Genomic DNA, 21,459 nt, shown 5'->3' with positions numbered 1-21,459 from the left:
CCGAGCAGCATAAACGCATAATGCAGCTCAATAAGCTAAATTTCAATTGCCGCGCACGAGATTATGATTTTCACATTTCACCATAACCGGCTCATGTAATTTTATGGCGCGCAATTTCACGACACTGCATGATCATAGCAATCAAACACTACCATCGGTCGCTCGTGCAGCGCAAGCCAACACACGTGGTTCTCATATCTAATGTCCTATATAGAGGTACTCTTTCTCTATATATCTATAAGCTTATATCGCTCGGCAGTCGACGCAACCTATATATACTCATACACACTGGTGAACCGGGAAATGTGTACACGAGTCACGAATACGGCACATTACAATAATTTCGCTAACTAATCAACCCTCTACTCTTCACCATGGCTATGTGTGTAAGCAGTCTTGTGAGAAATAGTTTTAACCTTTTGGGCAAAAGTGTCGTTAAGCAATTGGTTATAAATGGTGAGTAAAAGTTTTTAACCTAACTTTCCCCTCGCATCACAATTACAATCACAATACAGATACAGTGATAGAAAATCAAATGATTATTCCACGGCTTTCATTCGTCATCGATTAACACCTTCATTATTGACATTGTTTTTACTTTATTTTCTTTCAGTCACGAGACAACTGTACTCTCCCAATGCAATGGGACTGAATGGCTACTTGAATGCCCGTGACTATGTGAAATCTCAGTTTCTTAATGTTGATCACCTGTTTTTCAATAAAATGAGAGACTTGATAGCGAACAAAGAAGACTCCATGGTTTTTACCGAAGATTTGAAAACTATGTTACACATAGTTGAAAAGAAACCAGAGGATCTTGATCTTTTGTACACTATGTTAAAAAAATATCACACTCAAAATAATCTGAGGTTTGGAAGCTTCGTATTTGGTACTGTGGCAATGAGGGCATTTTATCACTTGGATGAGCCAGATGTAGCTCTGAAAGCATTTAAAGATCCAGAGTTGAACGGTTTCTTTGACCAAATAATGTCGCAGCAGTTACTTTTGGATCTATTATATAATCATGGTAAATATTCAGATGTCAGAGATGTTTATGATATCATTAAAACTAAAAACATCAATGGTATTGTGCATCCCAAAAATCCATTTATCATTGTAATGGGTGCCTGCTACCAAGAGGTAAGCCCCGTCAATAACAAGCTATCCATTTGTAAGACTTGACAAAATAAAAATATTCTTATTCTATATTTTACAGAACACAAAAGATAGTTTTGACTATGCGGTTAATCTCTTCAAAGAAGTTCAAACTAGAGGTTTTGAATTTCCACGCAGGGCAATAACATTTTTAGCATCATTGGCTTTAAAACAAGGTTCACCAAGTGTAGCATTAGAAGTTGCATCGTTAGCGCGCAATGTTAGGTACATTGATATTAGATGTATTAAAGTAGAAGCTTATGCAGCTCTAAAACGTGTCGATGAAGTAATGGTGTACTTCCGTACTACACTACAAACTGATATGCCTACAAGACGTAAGCAGTCTTACTTTAAAGATACAGTATGTATTATTCATTTTTCTAAAGTAACTTTTATATTTATCAATACTGATCTACGATAATCCCATATTATTTTATATTAAATTTCAGATTGAGAAAGTTGAAGAACTGGTAGAAAGTGAAAAACTCGAAGAGAATTCTGAACTTGTAAAAATGTTGAAACAGATCAAATTGCATGACTATGTTCAAACAGGAGTAAGTATCATATTTTTTTTTTTCACCAACAGTTGTTCATCTCAGAGATATATAATAACTATTAAATGTTTCTTTAGACTTTAGATGAGCATATTACTACAACAATTGATCAGATAAGAGTTAATAACGAACAAAGACAGTGGCAAAGACCAGAATTCGGAAACAGACAAAGTCAACAACAAAATAGATATCAATCCAACAATAAATTCAATGAAAGTAACAGTTTTAATTATAGAAAAGGTTTAAGAGATCTAGTGTAAATGTGTATATAAAAAAATATAAATCGTATAATTCATTATTATTGACTTTCCGATAAATTTACTAAAGTACATCTTTAAAAAAATTTAAAATAAATGAGTTTTATATTAAATATATATTATACATGCACAAATTTTAACAATAAGCGATGTCATTTGCTTGTTTCTCATTTTTTAAAAGCCATTGCTCCATACTTCTTGTACATGATAGATTATTTCGAACCCTTGATGCCAAAACCATCAACCAATGAGCATTTTGTTGTGAAATCTTAGCCCATCTATAATAAATGTTAAGACATTTTTTTTTTATATAAAATTATAACGAATAAAATATTTTTGTAAAGAAAAAATACCTTGGTAAAAGTGCAGTTATGAGATTAGACCAACTGTCAACATTGGCTGGGTATGAATGTACTGTATTTAAAACTGCACGAAGACCTTTATTTGGACTCGATGTAATTAGCTTACTAAGAGACGACATGCAGATAATCTTTGCAATATGTTCACTTGATAGGTTTTCGCTCAAAAATAGAGCTTTTTCGACGCATTTATAGAACGAATCATCACTTATAGTTAATAAGATTTTGCCTAGATCACTCCAAAGCTCAGATGAATCTTTATTAAAAAAAAAAAAAAAAAGAAGAAAACAGAAACAAATTAATTTTTATTTCCTAGAAAGTAGCGAAAATATCTAAATGATATTCATTATTATTTTACCTGGGTAACAATGGATGTACTGGCGAAATACTTTAGAGGCACCTTCTCTGTCATTCTGAATAAGACACGAATAAGCCATAAGTTTGACAATATGATTTCTGTATTCTGAATTGTTATCATGAGTCTTGAGATCTTTTAAAACCAGATCTGTAAGATGTTTATCTCCATCAAGCATTCCCAAAGCAGCTAATGCTAAGTAACCAGAAATAATAGGAGGCTTGATTTCAACAGCTTGGAAGAGAAGTGTTTTGGCAGCAGTACTTTCCTGAGTCATGTAGGCCATTGATGCCATTGCACATAGTACATGTGCCTTATCAGAATCACTGTCAGCTAACCATTCTACCGCTGCTTTGTATGCTTCATAAGATTCTTTGAAATGCTCAGCTTCAATTACAAAAGTAAAATTAGAATTTTTAAATTCATAGCTCAAAAAGTATATATACATTATAGAATGTTTACCTTTGAACAATGATATGGCTAACTGACAATGGGATGCGAAGCTTGCCTCTTTGATTGATAAACAAATTTTCACTGCTTCTTCATAGTGTTCTTGTTGTACCAAGACACGAGCTAAATTTATGCTCAATAAATCTTTGTGTTTGTTGTCTTTGATGAATTCCAAAGCAGTAGAAAATCGTTCAGTTGCTGGTTTGTAAAGCTTTTGTCTTTCCAATAACAATCCATAAGCATTTAATGCATATGGATCATTTGGATAATGAACTGTTAAAAAATTTGTTAATTCTTTATGTGCATACGCTTAAAATTAAAAAATTTGTTTGTTTCATTACCTGTGTACCACTGTATTCCATCAGAGGCAACTGTTACCGCATGCATATTTTCAATTACATAAGTGTAAAGTGGGTCTTGTTTGGCTCTAGAATCCATTATAGTTTTAATTACCCAATGGGTATAACCAACAGCAGCCTCGTGATGATAGCCAAGCTGTGTAGCATGCCGGAACAAATCCATTGCATCATTTTGTGATACTTGTTCTGCAATCAAAGCTTGGCCAATCCAACAGTTGATATAAGCTGGATCAATTTTTTGACCCCATGAAAAAGCTTTATTTGCACGATATAGATCCTCTGTAAAATCATTTGAAAATATTTATGCATGAACCATGATTGTTAAAAAATCAGCAATATAAGTTGATCACCTAAAAGTAAATACAAACAACCAAGGTTTGTCCAAGAAACTGCATTGTTAGGTTCTGTTTCAATCGCCATCACAAAACTATGTTGAGCCAGAGCATAGTTTTTTATTTCATTTGACATGCAAATAACTCCCAACAAATTCCAGTGGAACCAATTAGAAGGATCGATTTTCACTGCTTCTTTAGCTGCTGCCAGACTTTTATTTGCAATTTCGTTTGGATCTATTGAAGTATCCAAATGCAATTGTGCAAAATAACAGCGTGATAAATCGTGCCACAGAAGTGGAGAATTTTTTGACATGCTCAATGCTCTGCAGTAACATCTGCAGAATGTCAATTACAGATAATTTGTTTATAACCGTTTAGTTCATTTATTTTGTATGATTTTGTATGAAAAGGCTTATTTACCTTGATGCCAGTAAAAGTATATCTTTCTGAGTAATAGTAATATTAAAGTTTTTGGAATCAGACTGAACTAGTTCTGGAACCACAGTTAAATAACAATATTTTTCTGGCAGAGCTGCTACATTATAGCATATATCTCCCAGTAATTTCCAGTTGCAGAGAAATGTACTCTTTTCCTTGATGGCTATCGTTGCATTGTCTACAGCTTCTTGGAAATTTTCTCTAGCTCTCGCTAAAAGTTGGGCTTTTGCATAGTCCTGACCAAGTCTCAAACAACATTCAGCTAGGCCTTTTAAAGCTGTTACATTACGTTCGTTTTTTTCAAGGATTTTCAAAAAATCTTCCTTTGCAAGAGCTTTTTCACCTACTAACTAATGCCATACAATCATTAGAAATAATTGTTTTTAAAAAAAGTTCCTAATGAAATAGAAAAAAAAAAAACAACTAACCAGTTTGATATTTGAAAGTTGTGTCATGGAGTATATGGATTCTGAATTCAACTTAAGGGCTCGTTCATAAGATTTTATGGCAGATAAATGAGCACCTCGAGCTAAATATGCATCTGCAAGGCATTCCCAACAATTGCTACAATGAGAAAATTTTCGTTTTTAAGGTGATTTTTTAAAATTTATTCAATATATACGAATCGGCATTTGAAAAACCTTTTACCTATCGATCGGATCAGCTTTTACAGCATTTCGAAGGATTGCAACAGCTTCACTGGAATTGCCCTGATCAAGGTACTGCAAACCAAGTTGAAGTAATGCCCACTTAGGTCCTCTACCTTGATTTGTCAATTGAGTCAATAATTTTAAATTTTCTTCCTAAAATTGAAGTAAGTTTTAAATTGAAATTTTGTACTGTTTTATCAAACATTATTAAATGTAATTAATTTTTTTGTTTCTAACATTGTTTTTTAAAAGTCTGTGCACCAAACTTAGACCAATGCCAGCTTGCTCAGAATTAGGATTAATTTGTAGAGCTTTTTGATAGCACTTTTTGGATCTGTCATAGTCTTTTGAGTGTTCTTGATGATATCTACCTAAATAAACTAAACATTCCCAATTGTTCGGATCAGCACGTATGCCTTTTAGAAATGCCATCAAGCTGTGTCCATAATCAGCCATCTCCCAATGAATTTTTCCCAAAGTAAGCCATGCCTCCGATGTTTCTAGTATGGACCCCAAAACATCAGCAGCCTCTTCCAAATGTCTCTCTTGCAATAAATCCATGGCATGAAGCACTGTACCTTCTATTTTTGTATTTTGATCATTTTTCAGATTATTTATCAAAACTTTTGCGCGTTTGTCCCTTAAGAGAACGTAAAGATGAGCGCGTAGTATGGAACTTTTTACTGAGCCATCTGATAACTTGAGAAAAAGATACATTAGTCGTTAAAATTCAAAGACAAAGAAAAACATCACATTAAATATCCCTACTTCCTCGAATTTAGATTCAGCTTTCATCCATTTAAGTTTGTTAGAACTCTTAATGAGTGCCTCAAGTAATAGTAAATTTATAACATGGCGCAAATTTTGAGGATCTCCTTCAGGTATAAGTTTTTCAGCATGCAATGCAGCTGTTTCAGCATCTTCCCAGCAATATAGAGATATGTCAATTTTACCTAATAAAAGCCACGCATGAAACCATTTTGGCTTAACATGAACCAGATGACTGAGAATATTTCTGGCATTTATTAAACTCCTCGTTTGATACAAATACACTGCCTTAGCAAAATATCCAAGAATAGATTCCGAATCATGATCCAACAATGTTTCATAATACATAGGAATATCGATTTTTTTGCATGACGAGTCATGAATAATAACATATTCTGAATACGCACGGCAAATCCATTCTGTAAAAATTGTAATATTAAGGAACACAATTTTTTACAGCATATCAACATGTAACTTACCTAAAGGATAAATGTCTTGATTAAAAATTGAGTACATTTTTGCAGCTTCAGATATAAGCTTATCAAACTTTTCAGACTTATAAAGCAGTTTCAGATATCTCTTATAATAGTCATGTCTATTAATTGAATTTTCATCTTGAATAAGAATCGATAATACTTGCTCTAATATTTCATCCAGTTCATTAGTAATTTTAGGGTACTGTGTTAAAACTGATGCTATTGTTTCATTAATTAGTTTGACTTTTTCTACATCAGTTTCTTCTTTTGCTTTCAATTTGCACAACGTTGCAATGCATTCGGATAAAGCTTTATCATCATTTGCCTGGAGTAAAGATTCAGAAAGATTTTTCAAGTATAATATAAACTTTGTTGTATCCCTGTAAAAAAATAGTTTTTCAATTCCATATATTGATAATCATAGTTGAAATAATGGAACCATCAATGATTTATACTTTTCCAATTGTAAAAGCTTATTATAGACAGGAATCAGTTCAGCACATATTTCAATACTATTTGGTTCTCCTTCATAATGGACGAGTAATCCATGCCAAGCCAGAGGATTGTCGGGTTGAATGTCGGTTGCCTTTTTTAATGTCTTAGGTACTTGGCTTTTCAGTTCTTTCACTTCTCGCATTGCAGCTCCCATCAACACCAGAGCATTGTAATTGCGTTTGTCTTCTTTCAGTACCTTCTTGCATATTTTTATAGTTGTGTTGAATTCTTTTTGTTTCAAAAGTTCTCTAGCTTCCTTTAGAATAGTCTTAGTATCTTTCGACATGCTGGTTGCTGCAATTCAAGCTATGACTTTTGTTTTATTAAGAGTGCAGTTTTTGTATTATATGAAAAAATTATTTAATGCAGTATCCAAATTAGCAGTAGGTAAATTCCTATACTTTAGTTGCAAAACTTTACATGTCAGAATAACGCTGGACTGTTCTTTTGGCTTTAATTACATTAATTTCAGAAATACTTTGTCTATTAAATGTTTGTTATCTCGTTATTATTACTTGTAAGTTAACCTCAATTTTTTTGATACGTTTACTATACCTATTTATATAATACCTATATGTATAGGTAGTAAAGCTCTAGTCTGCACACTGCACAGTTTCTGCAGTCTGCAAGCAAATCGAGCGCACAACACAATGCGACGCCGCAAGCAAAGGAGAATTTACATATTCCTTATATTACACTAATTCTTGACATTTTAATCAATATATCAAATTCTGTTTAATTTCTAAACTTCAGCATTATGAATATAATTTGAAACTCGGCGAGCGCTATGTGCAGCGGGGCAAAGCGGGCATATTTGCATTAAAGGAGTATTTGCAACGAAATCTTGTGGAAGATGGTAATGGTCCTATTGTCGACATTGTTTGTGCACCATAAACCGACATTATACGTCAAATTTATAAGTATATAGTATTGCCAAGATATACGTATGCTGCTTATTTTGATGAGTGGTTGCGTTCAACGATTCAAACTGGATGATTGTCAATTGAAATTTGAGCGAGATGTAAATTAATAGATGTACTGTGAAAATGAAGAAGGAATCAGCCGCGTTATGATGTGAGATTATAGGCGATTGCCACTGAAGTACGGAAAGTTATTTAGTTTTCTTTCATTGATTTTCATGGCTCATAAACATTTATCTGGTTTACTATATTGATTTTACTTAATGTTACTTGGAAATTTTATCTCCTAGCTGGAAGATGCTTTTATTAAAAATTTGTTGATCAGATTTTTTAAGTATTGTTGATAAATGTAAGTTTTATTGAGATATTGATATATGTATAGGGTGTAAATGTATATGATCTCAATAGTGTTTCATTTTTACAGATTTTTGTCCAGTAGTTATTGGTCATCATGTGGGTCGACGGTTTTTATGGGTGTCTTTTACCTACAGTTTCTACAATGATAATATTTGTTGTTACTGTCAATGTTGTTCGCTTTTTAATAGGAGAAATCAACATTCACGTTAGAGATGCTAAAAAACATAACTGGCAAATCATTAAAAGAACTTCCAGGGTTAGATAATCTCTCAAACATCAAAAACACACATCAGGAATAATATAAGTACCATATTTGATCAATTTTATTTTGCAGCCTTATTTCTGCAGTGTTTGTGAATCTCTCTTATTGGCTATGAACGGATTATACTGTGATTCATGTGGAGTCTGCGCTGATCACGAATGTCTTAAAAAAGCAGATAAAAAGTTTAGATGCAAGGAAATTACTTTATCGTCAAATGAAGAACCTATGAAACATCATTGGGTCAGAGGTAGTTAGATTTTGTTAAAAATCATGTTAGGAATGTTTTTACCTATTTCTTATGTATGTCTGCAATTCAATAAGTATTTTAATTAAAGGTAATTTACCAATTGTTGCAATGTGCGATATATGTGATGAAGAATGCAATTTTGAGCCAGAACTTTTAGACTGGTGGTGCTGCTGGTGTCAAAGATGTTCACACGAAACATGCAAATCATCAATTAATGATGTAAATATATTATCTTAGATAAATCCTACATGCTCTTTTAAAATAATTGAATTAATGTAAATCGTATTAACATTTTCAGGTGTGTGATTTTGGTGTTTATAAACTTATGATCATTCCACCAGCCAGTCTTGAAATTGTCAATAAGTCCAGTAAAGTTCGACGCCGCCTACAAATCCGATCAATTGTACCGCCGTTGTGGCCAAATTGGAGTCCATTGATTGTAGTTGGTAAGCTCGTGCTCAATAATGATAAAAATTTATTAATAATCAAGAAAGATTTTGAAAGACAAATTCCAATTCAATTTTTTTTTCTGTACAGCCAATAAAAAATCAGGAAATAATGAAGGGGCAGAAATATTATCTTCTTTCCGAAGGATTTTAAACCCTGCTCAAGTAATTGACTTATCAGAACGCGATCCTGTGGCAGCTTTAGAGTGGTGCCGCTTATTAGGTGATACTCCATACAAAATTGTGGTAGCTGGAGGTGATGGGACTGTTGCCTGGCTTCTAGATGCAATCTATAAGTTGCAACTAAATGTAAATGAATTGAAAGAACCTCTTTTCAATGTAGCGTCAAATAATCATTTTTAAACTCATTTTCAGCCAGTTCCAGCTGTAGCAATTCTTCCATTAGGAACAGGAAATGATTTATCGCGTGTCTTAGGTTGGGGAAAGGAGTATGATTCTAACACAGAGGTATCTGCAACTCTGCAAGCTATACAATTAGCAAAGAAAGTTGATCTTGACAGGTGTTGTACTGGCAGATATATCATTCTTGGAAATCAATTATTTTGATATTTTTTTTATCTTTGTACTTTTTATTATATATATATAGATGGTCTGTGTCAATTGATGCTAAAAAGGGATTAGGTTTTAGAGCACATCATAAATCAATACATATGTACAATTACCTAAGTGTAGGAGTTGATGCACAAGTGACTTTAAATTTTCATCGTACAAGAGAAAGTCGTTTTTATCTTTTTAGTCATAGAATATTTAACAAGGTAATGATAATTCTGAAAATAATACTTTCCATGGTAGATTTTATGTACCAGTTTAGTAATATTCCTACCTTTCCAGCTACTTTATTTATGTTTTGGAACACAGCAAGTTGTGGAAAGAGAATGTAAAGATTTAGACCAAAGAATTGAAGTGTATTTAGACGATAAAAAAATCGAATTACCTTCTATTGAAAGTATTGTAGTACTGAACATTCCATCATGGGGGGCTGGTGTTGATTTGTGGAACATGAATCTCGAAGGTAAAAATTTGTTTATCTGTAGTATATGATGTATATTCAGCATAAATACTATTATTACAATTTGTGAACTTTTTATTTGAATTCTTTTCACAGATAATCAAGTAGGAGTACAAAGTATTTGTGATAAAAAACTCGAAGTAGTAGCAATTTATTCTTCTCTTCATATAGCCCAACTGCAAGTTGGTTTATCACAACCACTTCGTTTAGGCCAAGCCAAGACTGTTAAAGTAATTATTATTAATTAAAATGTTCTAAAGTTTCATCCACATTTATACTAAGTGATATTTACTTTTCATATAGATAACATTGAAGAGTCCCTGTGCGATGCAAGTAGATGGAGAACCATGGCATCAATCTCCATGTACATTTAATGTTACGCATGTTAATCAAGCATCAATGTTGATGAGCAGTGACTACTGATTTTTAAAAATTCTTGGATCTCTGATGAATGAATATACGGTAATTGAAATTTTATGGATTCAAAAAGCTTACTTTAATAAATATATACATATATGCGTTATACTAGAATTTGTAAAATCGTTGTAAACTATATTAATCAATATAAAATTATGATGCTGTATATATACATGCAGATCTATATGTTTATACATATATGGAAAGAATTGAAAAGGAAATATGCTTCTAAAATATGTTCCTACAGAAAATTCAAAACTTTATCAAGTTGTCTGAAAAACTTGGCACGCACTGAAACTGAAAATAGAAGCAAAGTAGGTTTCTGTAAATTAAAAATGTTGTATAATCAATAAAGAATTATTTATTTTTATTGGAAAATCGTTAGTTATAAAAATATAGTTAGTATGAAAATGCGTCAGATTTTTATCCGAGAGCCCTGCGAAATTTTGGAATGCAGAACTTCATTTATTAACAGATGTATTGATAATTGTGATCTACTAATTTGTGGATTTGTATATGCCCAACAAAAATATATTTACACAATTATTCTAAGTCGCGATATACTATACCTATGTTTAAGAAGTATCCAAAGAAGAGATTCAATGAAAAGTCTAATAAAAAAAAACACAAGAAAACGATATTGCGATACACAAACGTGCTATTGCCCAATTTAAAAGGATTCATAAGGCTTTACCAAAGATTCAATTCAGAGAGTATTTCACACACACACACACACATGCATACAAACGCACAAATTTTGATAAAATATAAATAAATAAGACTATTTGATGAAAAATTGAGGGTTTCGTTGAAGGTATATCATTATATTCTTATCTCGCTAGAATGCATTCGGCGCATTCATTTGATATCATATAGAATGACAAATAATGTGACGTTCGATTGATTATAGCTTAAAAAATTTAAAAGGAATCAGGAAAACAGCAATGAAAAGATTTGCAGTTTGAAAATACACGAACAACGCTCGACATAAAACTATACGGTTGCATCGCAATCAGCTAGACTTTAGAAGGACTCCTTGCGGAAGTTGAACCCGAACTGGTCGCACTTGTATCGCAGGATGCGGGCTAGCTGAGGAGGTCCGCAGTAGAAGACCGTCACCTTACCCTTCTTGCGATCCTGCAGCTGCTTGAAAACCTTGTCCCAGTTGGGTCGGCCAGCGTTCGTTCGTGTCTTCAGACCCGTAATGAGATCCCGCTTCTCCTGCAGCATCATTTAGAAGATCGTCAGTCGGTTTCGATCCGAGCTAATTAAGATAATTGCGCGCGAGAGCGGGCTATAAACGCACCGGCCACGCCCGAACGCTTGTAACTTATTTGGCGTGTCTTTTTTTAAATTTCATTTCACAAGCACCCGTTCGCGGCTACTCACGCGGTTCGGTATATGTACGCGAGTGTATTAATTATGATCTCTCCTTCTCTCTGTCTCTCTCATTTTATTGCCGTTAATTGAGAGCAGCTCGGTGTATTGAGATCGCAAAGCTTTCGTTTCGGCAAGTGCGCGTATATGCGTGTCAAGGAAGGCTTTCGTGCTTTATGATGCGTTTCATCTGGTTTCGCAGCCATTAAACTTCACTCGAAGCTAGGCCGTTCACTTGCATTACGGTAATAACGGCTTGCAAAGTCTATAGAGCCAATAATACTGATACCTTCTCGTGCAGCAAATCAAGCGCCAGCTGCAGTCCGACCGCCTTCATGTCACTCTTCTGCAGAGCGCTGGTTATGTACATGTGCATCTCGAGGAATCGCTCCATTGTCGCTCCGAGCTCAGCCTGCTCCATTTCGAGCTGCGAGAGCAGGTTGACGAACCACTCGAACGAGCGCTGGTCCCGGTTGATCCAGAAGAAGTCGACCTTTTTGTCGGCAAGCGACGCAACAACAGAACAACAGACAGGATGAGCTTCTCGCCATAATAGCAAGGGGGCTCGCAGCAGACTTTGCTTTGTTCGGCGAAGGCGAGATGAGTTTTGGAGAGGCCGCGCGCGGGGTTCGTTTAAGTAGCCGTACTCTCTTTCTCTCTCTCTCTCTCTCTCTCTCTCTCACACTCACAAGCATTTGTCATAAGAATGATAACTCGCGCGTCACCTTTCTGAGATTCATGACGCTGGCGGGTATTTCGCTGGCCCAGGCGAAGGAGCACTTCGGACAGGTGTGCCTTGCTTTCCAGTAACGGTGCATGATGGACTGGAGTATCGAGGCGAAGGGCGTGACCCCGATGCCGGTCGCTATCAGGACGGCGTGCTGGGCCTGGAAGATGTGGCTCGACGGGGCACCGTACGGCCCGTCCAGGTAGATCTAAAAATTAGCGTGTTACTTAATTATCATTCTGCCGCATATCGTCGATTCCCATGCACATTATGGCTACCTCGAGTGGCTTTCCAACTGGATAATTCACCGGAGAGTAGCAGAATGTTTCGGACTTGACGCCTCTGAAGCAGCTCTGCCTTCTTCTCTGAGCGCCGTACAGCGTTCCGACTCTGCCTTCTTCGGCAGCTGCTGCTGGTATTGTTTGCGTTTCTGGCTTCGGCTCGTCTGCGTCGGTCGCTATAATAGAGACAGGCGATGGGCTCATTCGTCATTCGTCATTCGCATTAGTACTTATGCGAAACTTACTCGTTTTTGACGCGGCTGAGGCGGGCACTTCGTACTCGCAGTTTTCCAAACTCGGGGTCTTGAATGCAATTATAGTCGGCTTCGTGCGCATGTAACGAAAACTCTGAGCCAGTGACTTGTTCTGCGGGCTCAGGTAAGCCAAGCCCAGCGACTTCAGTCTCGCTCGGCGTATCGAACACTCGTCGAAACTCTTCTCGGACTCGGATCTCGTGTAGTCGCGGAGGCTGCTCAACGCGACAGAACATGGGCACTCGAATTAACAATGCGTGCGAGACATACGCGCGTGTATAGGTACATATAGGATTGATATGAAGAGCCGCACTTACACCATCATTCGCTGGCGTTTTTTCGTTTTTGTCTGGATGTCAGGCATGGAAAATGACTTTTCGAGGGGCATCTTGCTGCTCAGAAGCAGCTGATGCAGCTTCTTCTCTCGCGGCGTTCTCGCCGGGCTGGAGCTCACTGAAAGTTTTTTTACGCTTCAAATGAAAACGAGAGAACATCACGTTGACGATTTTAAGAAAAACAAGCAGCAATTCTCACGCTCTGCGGCGGTGGCGAAAGACGAGGGGGAACCTATGGCGGGATTCGACGACGACGTCTTGTCGGCCTCGGGCACGAATACTGGATTCTCCAGACCTCCCGGCTGGGGGTCTTCCAGCGAGTCGTTTGAGAATTTTTTCTCGAGAATAGCCGGTATGCTCTTGACGGCTTGGCATCTGATCCAAAGAAATATCTTTCAGCTTTTCACCACGCGCAATTTTTCAAGCTCCGTATACTTACGGCGTCGTTCTAACTGTGCAATTGTCCACGGCTAAGACTTCGCCTCGGTGAAGCTTTTGCTGCTCCTTGTCGAAGTAAGAGTAGAGGCTGGTAGTCCACTCGCCCACTGCCCGAATGTGCAGCCACATGTATTCTGAGAAAGAAAGGTCGAGCGCGAGTTAGGATTTCGACGCCTTCCTCGCCCCCCCAAGCATATAGTATAACTTTGAGTTACCCTCCTGCTCGGGTGCGCTGCTGATGGTGAACGGATGCCACTCGTACTTGGCGATGACGGGCACGTTGACGAAGACGTAGTCGCCGGGCCGGAAGTCAAAGTTCGGCGGCCGCTTGATCACCAGATGGGTGACCTTCGATGGCAACAGTAGGCCCGAGCTAATGTAGGTCTTGCCGCGCTGCGCATGTACCCAAGCTAGTCTGCGAATGCGCTCAATCGCGTAGATGCTGCCCGGCAACACGAACCACTTCCAAAAGTTCGGCCCGTGGAAGATCATGAGTATCCAGAATGGTACGTACAGCAGGTGAGACCAGTAAAAGACCTGAGTCGAAGAGGTTTGAGGGTGAGCGAATTGAATAGTAAAAGAAAAAGTGAAAAATTGAACGACGCAAGTAAGTACCTCGAAACATCCGCCTCTGCGCACGAACGGCATCGAGCAGGCGGTCATGATGGCAAGGATGACGATCAAAGCGACGCCGGTCGGGTTGGCGCCCCCGGCCACCAGGCCAAAGAGCCGAGGGCGACTCGTCAGCAGCCACTCGGACATCGTGTAATTTGCGCTGTTCAGGTGCTCGTGGTCGTTGATCACAATCGTGCCTGCGCACCCACCCAGAGGGTGAGGGATCGACGTGTTAATAACATACTGTTTACCGAGAAAATCATTGCCACTTTTCGGAGGTTTCGGAGAGAGAATGGAAAAAAAATGAAATAAGCGAGTGCGTCAGTTGTAAAAGTAATCGATTGCGCGATTTCGTCGTCGAGCGCAAGGTCCCGGTCTCCCCCAAAAACAATCACAACAAGCGGTCGTTATTTCTGCACGCGCAAATATCAAACGACCGAGCAGCGTCGCCGATGACGTTTTGCAATCGTCGCCACGCGAGTAGCTTGCCGGCAGAGCAGCGGCAGCGTTGCAGACGAGCATCCCAATATGTGCTAATATCAATTACATGGTCGCGAGAGATTTCGTTGGCCGACGGGCAGCTGCCGAGCAGGCGGCCAATTTTTTCACACATAAACGCTGCTCGTCATTGAGGAATCAGGAGCTTTCCCCGGCCGGCGTCGGGACAGCTATTTGTGGGAAAATACGCAATTTGCACACGTACCGAAGTTGAGCAGGTGCATCAGTGTGTGCAGTACGCTGAATATGCAGACGAAGGCGCCGGTCATTTTGTGCAGGTAGATGTGGTTGTCCAGCGGCAGAACCGAGCTGAAGCCGTGCGTTCGCAGGAAGGTGATGCATTGCCGCAGCATCAGTACCAGGATGAACGTGCAGTCCAAGTTGAGGCACTGTCCTGAATGTGAACGAGCGAGACGGTCGTTACTACTTGGCTATATGCAAACTTTTAGGTCTCTGTGTATTATAACCGTACCGCAAGCGCGAGCCAAGATGACGTATCCGTTCTCGCGCCTGTACTGGTAAGCTCTCGAGGCGAAGAGGGCAAAGTTGATGATCACGAAGATGGATATGAACGAGAGTTTCACGTAGTTGTTCTTCAGGTATGGCTTCGTCAACTGATACGGGCGCAGCTGAGGCAGGAACTTTAGGTAGGACTTTGTCGGCTCTTCCGGCTTCGGCGGGACCAGCCATCGGTCTATGCTGAAAGTTTTCAAGAAATATGTAAATGTAAGTCAGGTGTGTGTACTCGTGTACCCGCAGGGCGAGTTTGATTGGAGCAATGATCAGGAGGAGCAGCTCGACTTGCCTGATGGTAAGATTTTCCAGGAGTCCCTCGTGCTTCTCCAGCTGCCTTTTGAGCGCCTCGAAGGTGATCGCTCCGCGGTTTCCTTGGTCCGCGTCCTCGAAGAGGGCGATCGTCAGATCCTCGATCTGTTCATCGCTAAAGCTCATGCCGTTCTCCTCCATGCAGGCGCGCAGCACGTGCTCGAGCTCGCGGAGCTGGATCAGGCCGTCACCTGCGGTGCAGTTCAGCAATCAACATAACGCGCAGCACCGATTCATCGCCCAGTATCATTAGAGTTATTATGAAACGCGCGCGATCATCAAAGCGTCCCGACCACCGGGTCTCCAAACTTGCGCAATGGAGAGCCGCGTTCGTGTGTATAGATGTACGATAGGCAGCTGCAGACACTCGTGACACTGCCGGCAGAGATTAAAAGGATCGCGGCATTCGGCCTGGCTTTTGCGTAACCCGTGCCGTTTTTATACGAAACACGCATCTGACGCGAGACTGACCGTCTATGTCGTAGACCTTGAAGAGGAACCTGATCTTGTCGTCGGGCGTTTTGCCGGCGAACTGGTGCATCGCGTCGAGGAATTCCTGCAGCGATATCGTCCCGGAATTGTCCTTGTCGAAGATCTGGAAGACTCTTTCCGTGAAGAATGGCTGGGGAAAAAAACAAACGGGTTTCAGCACACGATCAATTCGCTACACTCTACTGTTTATTATATATTTTACATTTTTCGATGTGACGATTTTTTTGAACTCCTCCCGCCGAATTTCCTTCTCGTTTCCGACGGTTTGCTTGAAAATCTTTTCTAGCCATTCTAGATTACGCTCGTCAAAGCCGATTCTTGCCCTGAAATGCAAAAAATTTGCCGTCAACAGCGATTATCGACGCGTAAACAAACTGTGCTACTGCAGTCCCCTCAAAATTCACCTTGGATTACTGATGGATGCAATGAATTCCATTATTTGCTCAGGGCTCACACTTCCTGTGCATTCTATGTCGATGAGCTTGAATAATTTTTCTATTATCTGCAAAGAACAGAACGATTTTGCGATTTCTCCAGCGCTCAAATATACATATAGAGTTGATCGACTGATATTTGCTGTGAGAGGAAGAGAGAGAGAGAGAGAGAGAGGAAACGCGTCTGTAATAAATTCTACCAGTCGCGCACCACCAGCACTAGGCCTGGTCGACGTTCTTCTCGCGCGAATCTGAAATTCAAATCCGACCTATTCTTCCCCGTTATTAAACTGCTTGGACGATTCTCACAGGTAACGACAAAGAAACGACAACTTTATAAGTAAACAATTAAAAAAATCTCATGATATTCGAGAAAGGAGGTATTTTTACAAGTGCGACTTGTCGGAAAAATGTTTAAACATGGGTGGCGAGACTCACTCCTTTGGTGTGGAATATCTGTCGGAACGTGGTGAGATTGACCGGCTCCTCGGCGCAGAGTACGTAAGCAACGCTCTCGATTTGGTCGACGAAGTCGTTCTGCTTCTCGTTGCTGGAAGTCGGGAAAAGCGTCAAACACATAAATCAGCTGAGTCAAGTCGTTTTAGGATGTCGAACGTCGATATATATATATATATATATATATATATATATATATATATATATATATATATGTGTGTGTGTGATGAGCGGCGTATGCTCGATTACTTACGTCAGTCTGCCTTTCAAGAATTCAATCCACTCGTCTTGCTCCAGCAGACCGTCCCTGTCTTGGTCGAACAGAGCGAACAACTTCTCCAGGAAAACCTGCAAGCGACGTTATTAGACGACTACATTAAGAGTTCGGTGCTCACTCCCATGTCCCAATTCATGCAAATCGAGGCGCTATGCGTCAAAGTCATGGATCGATCAATTAGTTTTTAATTATCGAGCTATGAAAGGCAAGTATTGGCCGGTCGATCGTAAGCGCAACATCAAGTGCCCGGTGTATCTTGTCGCCCGCACGAGCAGTGTTTATACGCAGCCATATGTTGATGTGTCAAAGTCGCATACCTGTATTAGCTATAGACCTATATAATACGGCGCTTGCATAAAATCATAAAAGCTGAACCCCTATACTTATTTCTCAAATTCTCTTTCAATTGTACACGTCATTTCGATTCTCAGCAGTCTAATGCGGGAAGAGAGTCAAATTGTGCAGCAGAAGCCGCTCAATGGTCCTGTCCCAAGGCAACTTTCACGATCGTCTGTTTTGAAATGTTCACCGGACTCGGGCTTTCAGTATCAATGTTGCTTGTTTTGATTGTTAACGAAGAAAGGCTCAATGCCAGGCTAGTCAGCGATTTTCGTTCTGGACATAAGACATTGAATCGGACGATGGCGCTTTGCCCGAAATCCACCCTGGCTTCAGGTGCACGAGAGTACGAAATTTTCCTCGATCGGCATCCTCCCATAATTATCGCTCTCGGCCATGCGTCGAATCTAGATCATCGCGATTGCAGCGCACGATCTTTATTTCTCTACTCGATACTCGCCGCGGAGCTGCAACGCACCGGCGCGCAAGGTGGGAAGAAGTACGCAGCTTGTAAGTATAGCTGTAAAACGTAAATTAATATGCAAAGCGAAGAGTTGCTGGTTTTTGGGAAGAAGCGAGGGGAGAGGCGAGCGTTTTCACTTTTGCGGATACGAATTCGATCGCCATTAGCCGCGCGCTTAACTAATCGGAGTCATCGCAGAGGGATCAAGTATATAGCGATCCCTGGAGAGCAAGTGAGCGTGTAGGAACGGCTTGCTTAATTAAAATAGAAAAGGAACGAATAGAAGCGTAAAGCGACGACGTCGACGAGAAGGCTGAAAGCTCGTCGCGTCAAGGCCTCACGCCCCAGGCGATCGAGCGCCTTGATCCGAGCAAATGCGCTCGCGGGCCTTTGGCTGCCTAGATCGCTCTTTTCGATATTCCCATTTGCTCTTCACAGGCTGCTTATACGGATACCTATAGAGTCGCTAGCCGCTCGCGCGGCGGACGAAAGTGCAGAGAAAAAGAACGAGTTATTGTCCGCGCGGGGTTCTTCGGCCTTGCACGCAGCTTCCGGCTATTATTATTATTTACTTTGGATCAGCCTGTATCTTGTTTCTAGCTTTGATTCATGATCGATAAGGAGACTGGCCCGAAGGATATATGACATTGTGAGCGGAAGGAGCGCCGAGATCAGAGACATCACTGACATTGCTATTTCGACCACCACCTACTTTAGCCATACATACAAAGGACCTTGGCAACGCTCGAGGGAAGGGCTTCTAGATCGCATATTAGTCCTTGATGTTAAGGGGCTCTTTTCAATCGAGTGATTTCGACATTTAGAAAGATCGCGGGCGATGAGAAAGCGCTTTATTAGTGAACAGAGTGGGCTTAACGCCTTCAACGATTTTAGCGAGAATATAAAATATTTGCATACACTTCTTTCGACTTTCTCATCTAAAATGTTCCGTCTCTTAGCGGATCTTCCTGCGGCTCAAGTGCGCTCTCGGCCGACTAGAAATTTTACAGGTACCTCGCGCGATTCAGTTGCAGGTTAGAACATCGAGTTATTTCCCTCTAGATTGTCTGGCCAACTATACCCCGTACTACTTGAGAGAGAGAGAGAGAGCGGATAGGCGCGCGCGGCCGGTCGCACTTTAAGGTGCCACTGAAGTAGACTGAATTTTCCGATCGACTTGGATTATTGAATTGGTTACGGTTGAAAAGCCGCGCGAGTCTAAAAATGTCTCCGACCATTTTCAGCCAGTGACGCATCAATGGAAATTTCATCGTTAGAGCTAATGCTTCGAGCAAGGTAACGTGGATGAACGTTTGAACAAAACTAGCACATAAGTACCTCGTTGCGGAAGAGCGTCTTGAACGCGTCCCTCACGTACTTCTGGGCCCCGTTGCGCCGGAGCATTTCCTTGCATTCGACGAGCTTGGCGGTGCGCCGGCGCTCGAACAGGCACTCCCGTTCCATGGCGCTGAGTTCCTCGGTGCTATCAGGATCACGGCGACAGCTCCGCTCCATCGTGCGCTCGGCTTCTTGCTGCTGCTGCTTCTGCTGCTGCTGCTCCATCGTCCTCGCTGTAATCTTTTACTCACTTTGCGCGCCGCACGTTTATCGTCATTATACTATTTCTTCTGAATCGCACACTGTTTTAGAACTTGGCGAGAGTAGGCGCGAACAGACGTGTTTAGCTTGGCTCCGCGTTCGGATAAGTACCTTCAAGCACGAGGGAAGATCGAGCCGCGCGAAGCGAAGCAAGTCCAGTGTCCAACTGAGCGTGTGGGGGATCGCGAGAGAGCGCACAACCTTTCACTTTTTGACAGCTGATGCCTCCGCGCTCTATGGACGTTTCTTTCGCATGTTAGACGAGGTGGTGCGGCTGTGGTCTAGACCGCGGATACCACACAAGGTGCACGATTTCGATTGCGGCGCGACGAGCCAACTGGCTTCGGGCGTTTGCCAAGGCTGAAGCTACTCGACACAATACAATCGATCTATTTGGTTACTGCTTTGGCACCCTCGCTCACAGCATGTTTAGCGAGTTCGCCAGGAAGTAGCAGACGAACAGCGGTTTGGATTTCCCGAGACGTGATGGTGGACCTCTTGTTGCGCGAAATCTGACGAGAAGCTTCAGTAGCGATGCGCTCGAAGATATCGTTCACGAAGCTGTTCATGATGCTCATCGATTTCGAGGACACTCCCTCTTCCTTTGCCCTTTTTCTTCTCAACTGGTACGGAACCAGGAGTCGGAGTAGCGATCTTCTCTGCTTTCGGCTTGGCCATGTTTCTTCCGAATGTAAATTTGAACAGATTTGTCGTATGTCACCTGGGCGGACGATTTTTTAAACTGCCCAGATTTTTTTGGTTTTGTCACTTTAGCGAAGCAGCGCCGAACCAATTACAAACCGTTCGTCCCCACTCCTGGGCAGTAGCGTTTGAAGAGGGCGTTGCTAGGCAACGTGACTCGTGGTAGGGAGAGTATGCTATTCCTCATTGGTTCGGCGTTGCTTCGGTAAAATGGTAAAACCGGTGAAAATTGCCATTTGAAATAATCTAGTCCTACGCTCTTCCGTACTGACTACTTACTACTTCATAATCGTTTTGAGATCTCGTCTCGAGGCACAGGCGCTGGAAAGTCAAGGAGCAAACCTAAGACGCGTTCCATCCGAGCTGGCCTTCAGTTTCCTGTTGGACGAGTTCACCGATTGCTGCGCAAAGGTCGTTACGCTAATCAGATCGGCGCTGGCGCATCAGTTTATCTCGCCGCCGTCATGGAGTACTTGGCCGCTGAAATCTTGGAGTTGGCTGGCAATGCAGCTCGCGACAATAAGAAGACCCGCATTATCCCCCGTCATCTTCAGTTGGCCACGCGCACCGACGAGGAACTGAACGAGCTGCTTAGTGGAGTCACCATAGCTCAGGGTGGAGTTTTGCCCCCAACATTCAGTCCGTCCTCTTACCCAAGAAAAGCCTCCGCAAAGCCGAAATACCTCGGTAATGGCAGATTTCGTTCTACTATGACATAAACATCGGCCCTTTTCAGGGCCACCAATTTTTAAAACGTCAACAGACTTGTTTGTTTTACTAAGTTGCCGCATCTCGCAGAATCAGACTAGTATCCTCTGCAGCAACCGTAAGGAGTTTTGCCTTTCAATATTACAGATCGCTAAGTATTAGCGCCATTGTACTAGATTAACTAGAATGCGTTCCTTATAAGCTTCTACGCCGAGGGTTAGCGCTCAGTCTCTTTCCACCCTCCGGAGAGGTAACACCTAAACCTCGCATAACGCGTCGTGAATTTGCGAGGGGAGTTATTCGGGAGTG

The 21,459-nt window shown here is 40.8% G+C and overlaps 4 protein-coding genes and 1 pseudogene across 11 annotated transcripts; 3 read left to right on the top strand and 2 right to left on the bottom strand.

Moving 5' to 3' along the window:
• Positions 1–222: 222 nt before the first annotated feature.
• On the top strand, positions 223–2,083 carry LOC100121091 (pentatricopeptide repeat-containing protein 2, mitochondrial). The gene is made up of 5 exons (XM_001604625.6): positions 223–456; positions 614–1,140; positions 1,217–1,516; positions 1,605–1,709; positions 1,787–2,083. The coding sequence occupies exons 1-5, from the start codon at positions 375–377 to the stop codon at positions 1,967–1,969; spliced, it is 1,197 nt and encodes a 398-aa protein (XP_001604675.1). The 5' UTR covers positions 223–374; the 3' UTR covers positions 1,970–2,083.
• Positions 1,991–7,472, bottom strand: Ttc37 (tetratricopeptide repeat domain 37). Of its 2 annotated transcripts, XM_031931578.2 has the most exons (14): positions 7,207–7,317; positions 6,612–6,957; positions 6,160–6,536; positions 5,681–6,099; positions 5,150–5,611; positions 4,911–5,065; positions 4,691–4,826; positions 4,245–4,612; positions 3,840–4,159; positions 3,472–3,768; positions 3,143–3,403; positions 2,684–3,067; positions 2,320–2,581; positions 2,005–2,244 (listed from the first exon to the last, which is right to left on the bottom strand). In XM_031931578.2, exons 2-14 carry the CDS (start codon positions 6,935–6,937, stop codon positions 2,103–2,105), a joined length of 3,909 nt encoding a protein of 1,302 aa, XP_031787438.1. In that variant the 5' UTR covers positions 6,938–6,957; positions 7,207–7,317; the 3' UTR covers positions 2,005–2,102.
• Positions 7,084–10,708, top strand: LOC100121043 (diacylglycerol kinase epsilon). Of its 7 annotated transcripts, none has more exons than XM_008219881.2 (13): positions 7,084–7,168; positions 7,405–7,507; positions 8,117–8,184; positions 8,263–8,437; positions 8,526–8,656; positions 8,736–8,883; positions 8,975–9,192; positions 9,259–9,404; positions 9,491–9,659; positions 9,736–9,916; positions 10,010–10,143; positions 10,217–10,375; positions 10,510–10,708. In XM_008219881.2, the coding sequence occupies exons 1-12, from the start codon at positions 7,142–7,144 to the stop codon at positions 10,334–10,336; spliced, it is 1,620 nt and encodes a 539-aa protein (XP_008218103.1). In that variant the 5' UTR covers positions 7,084–7,141; the 3' UTR covers positions 10,337–10,375; positions 10,510–10,708. The 7 variants fall into 7 exon arrangements, with proteins under 7 accessions (XP_008218103.1, XP_008218102.1, XP_032456064.1 ...); XM_032600173.1 differs by lacking the exon at positions 7,084–7,168 and adding an exon at positions 7,862–7,920 and having other exon boundaries at positions 7,272–7,752; positions 7,996–8,184; XM_008219880.2 differs by having other exon boundaries at positions 10,217–10,708.
• LOC100121018 (NADPH oxidase 5) lies at positions 10,677–20,494 on the bottom strand. Its single transcript, XM_003425265.2, has 19 exons — positions 19,480–20,494; positions 17,316–17,410; positions 17,045–17,156; positions 16,577–16,674; positions 16,375–16,495; positions 16,152–16,302; positions 15,661–15,871; positions 15,328–15,554; positions 15,061–15,249; positions 14,358–14,554; positions 13,958–14,279; positions 13,744–13,876; positions 13,504–13,679; positions 13,287–13,422; positions 12,961–13,184; positions 12,713–12,891; positions 12,433–12,642; positions 11,997–12,200; positions 10,677–11,551 (listed from the first exon to the last, which is right to left on the bottom strand). Exons 1-19 carry the CDS (start codon positions 19,702–19,704, stop codon positions 11,354–11,356), a joined length of 3,408 nt encoding a protein of 1,135 aa, XP_003425313.2. The 5' UTR covers positions 19,705–20,494; the 3' UTR covers positions 10,677–11,353.
• A 106-nt stretch (positions 20,495–20,600) lies between these two features.
• LOC100120970 lies at positions 20,601–21,269 on the top strand (annotated as a pseudogene).
• Positions 21,270–21,459: the final 190 nt, after the last annotated feature.

This window comes from Nasonia vitripennis, chromosome 5, assembly GCF_009193385.2.
Source record: "Nasonia vitripennis strain AsymCx chromosome 5, Nvit_psr_1.1, whole genome shotgun sequence".
NCBI classification, from domain to species: Eukaryota; Metazoa; Arthropoda; class Insecta; order Hymenoptera; family Pteromalidae; genus Nasonia; species Nasonia vitripennis.
The sequence above is the reverse complement of the archived record's forward strand: the minus strand, read 5'-3'. Positions and strand labels throughout refer to the sequence as shown.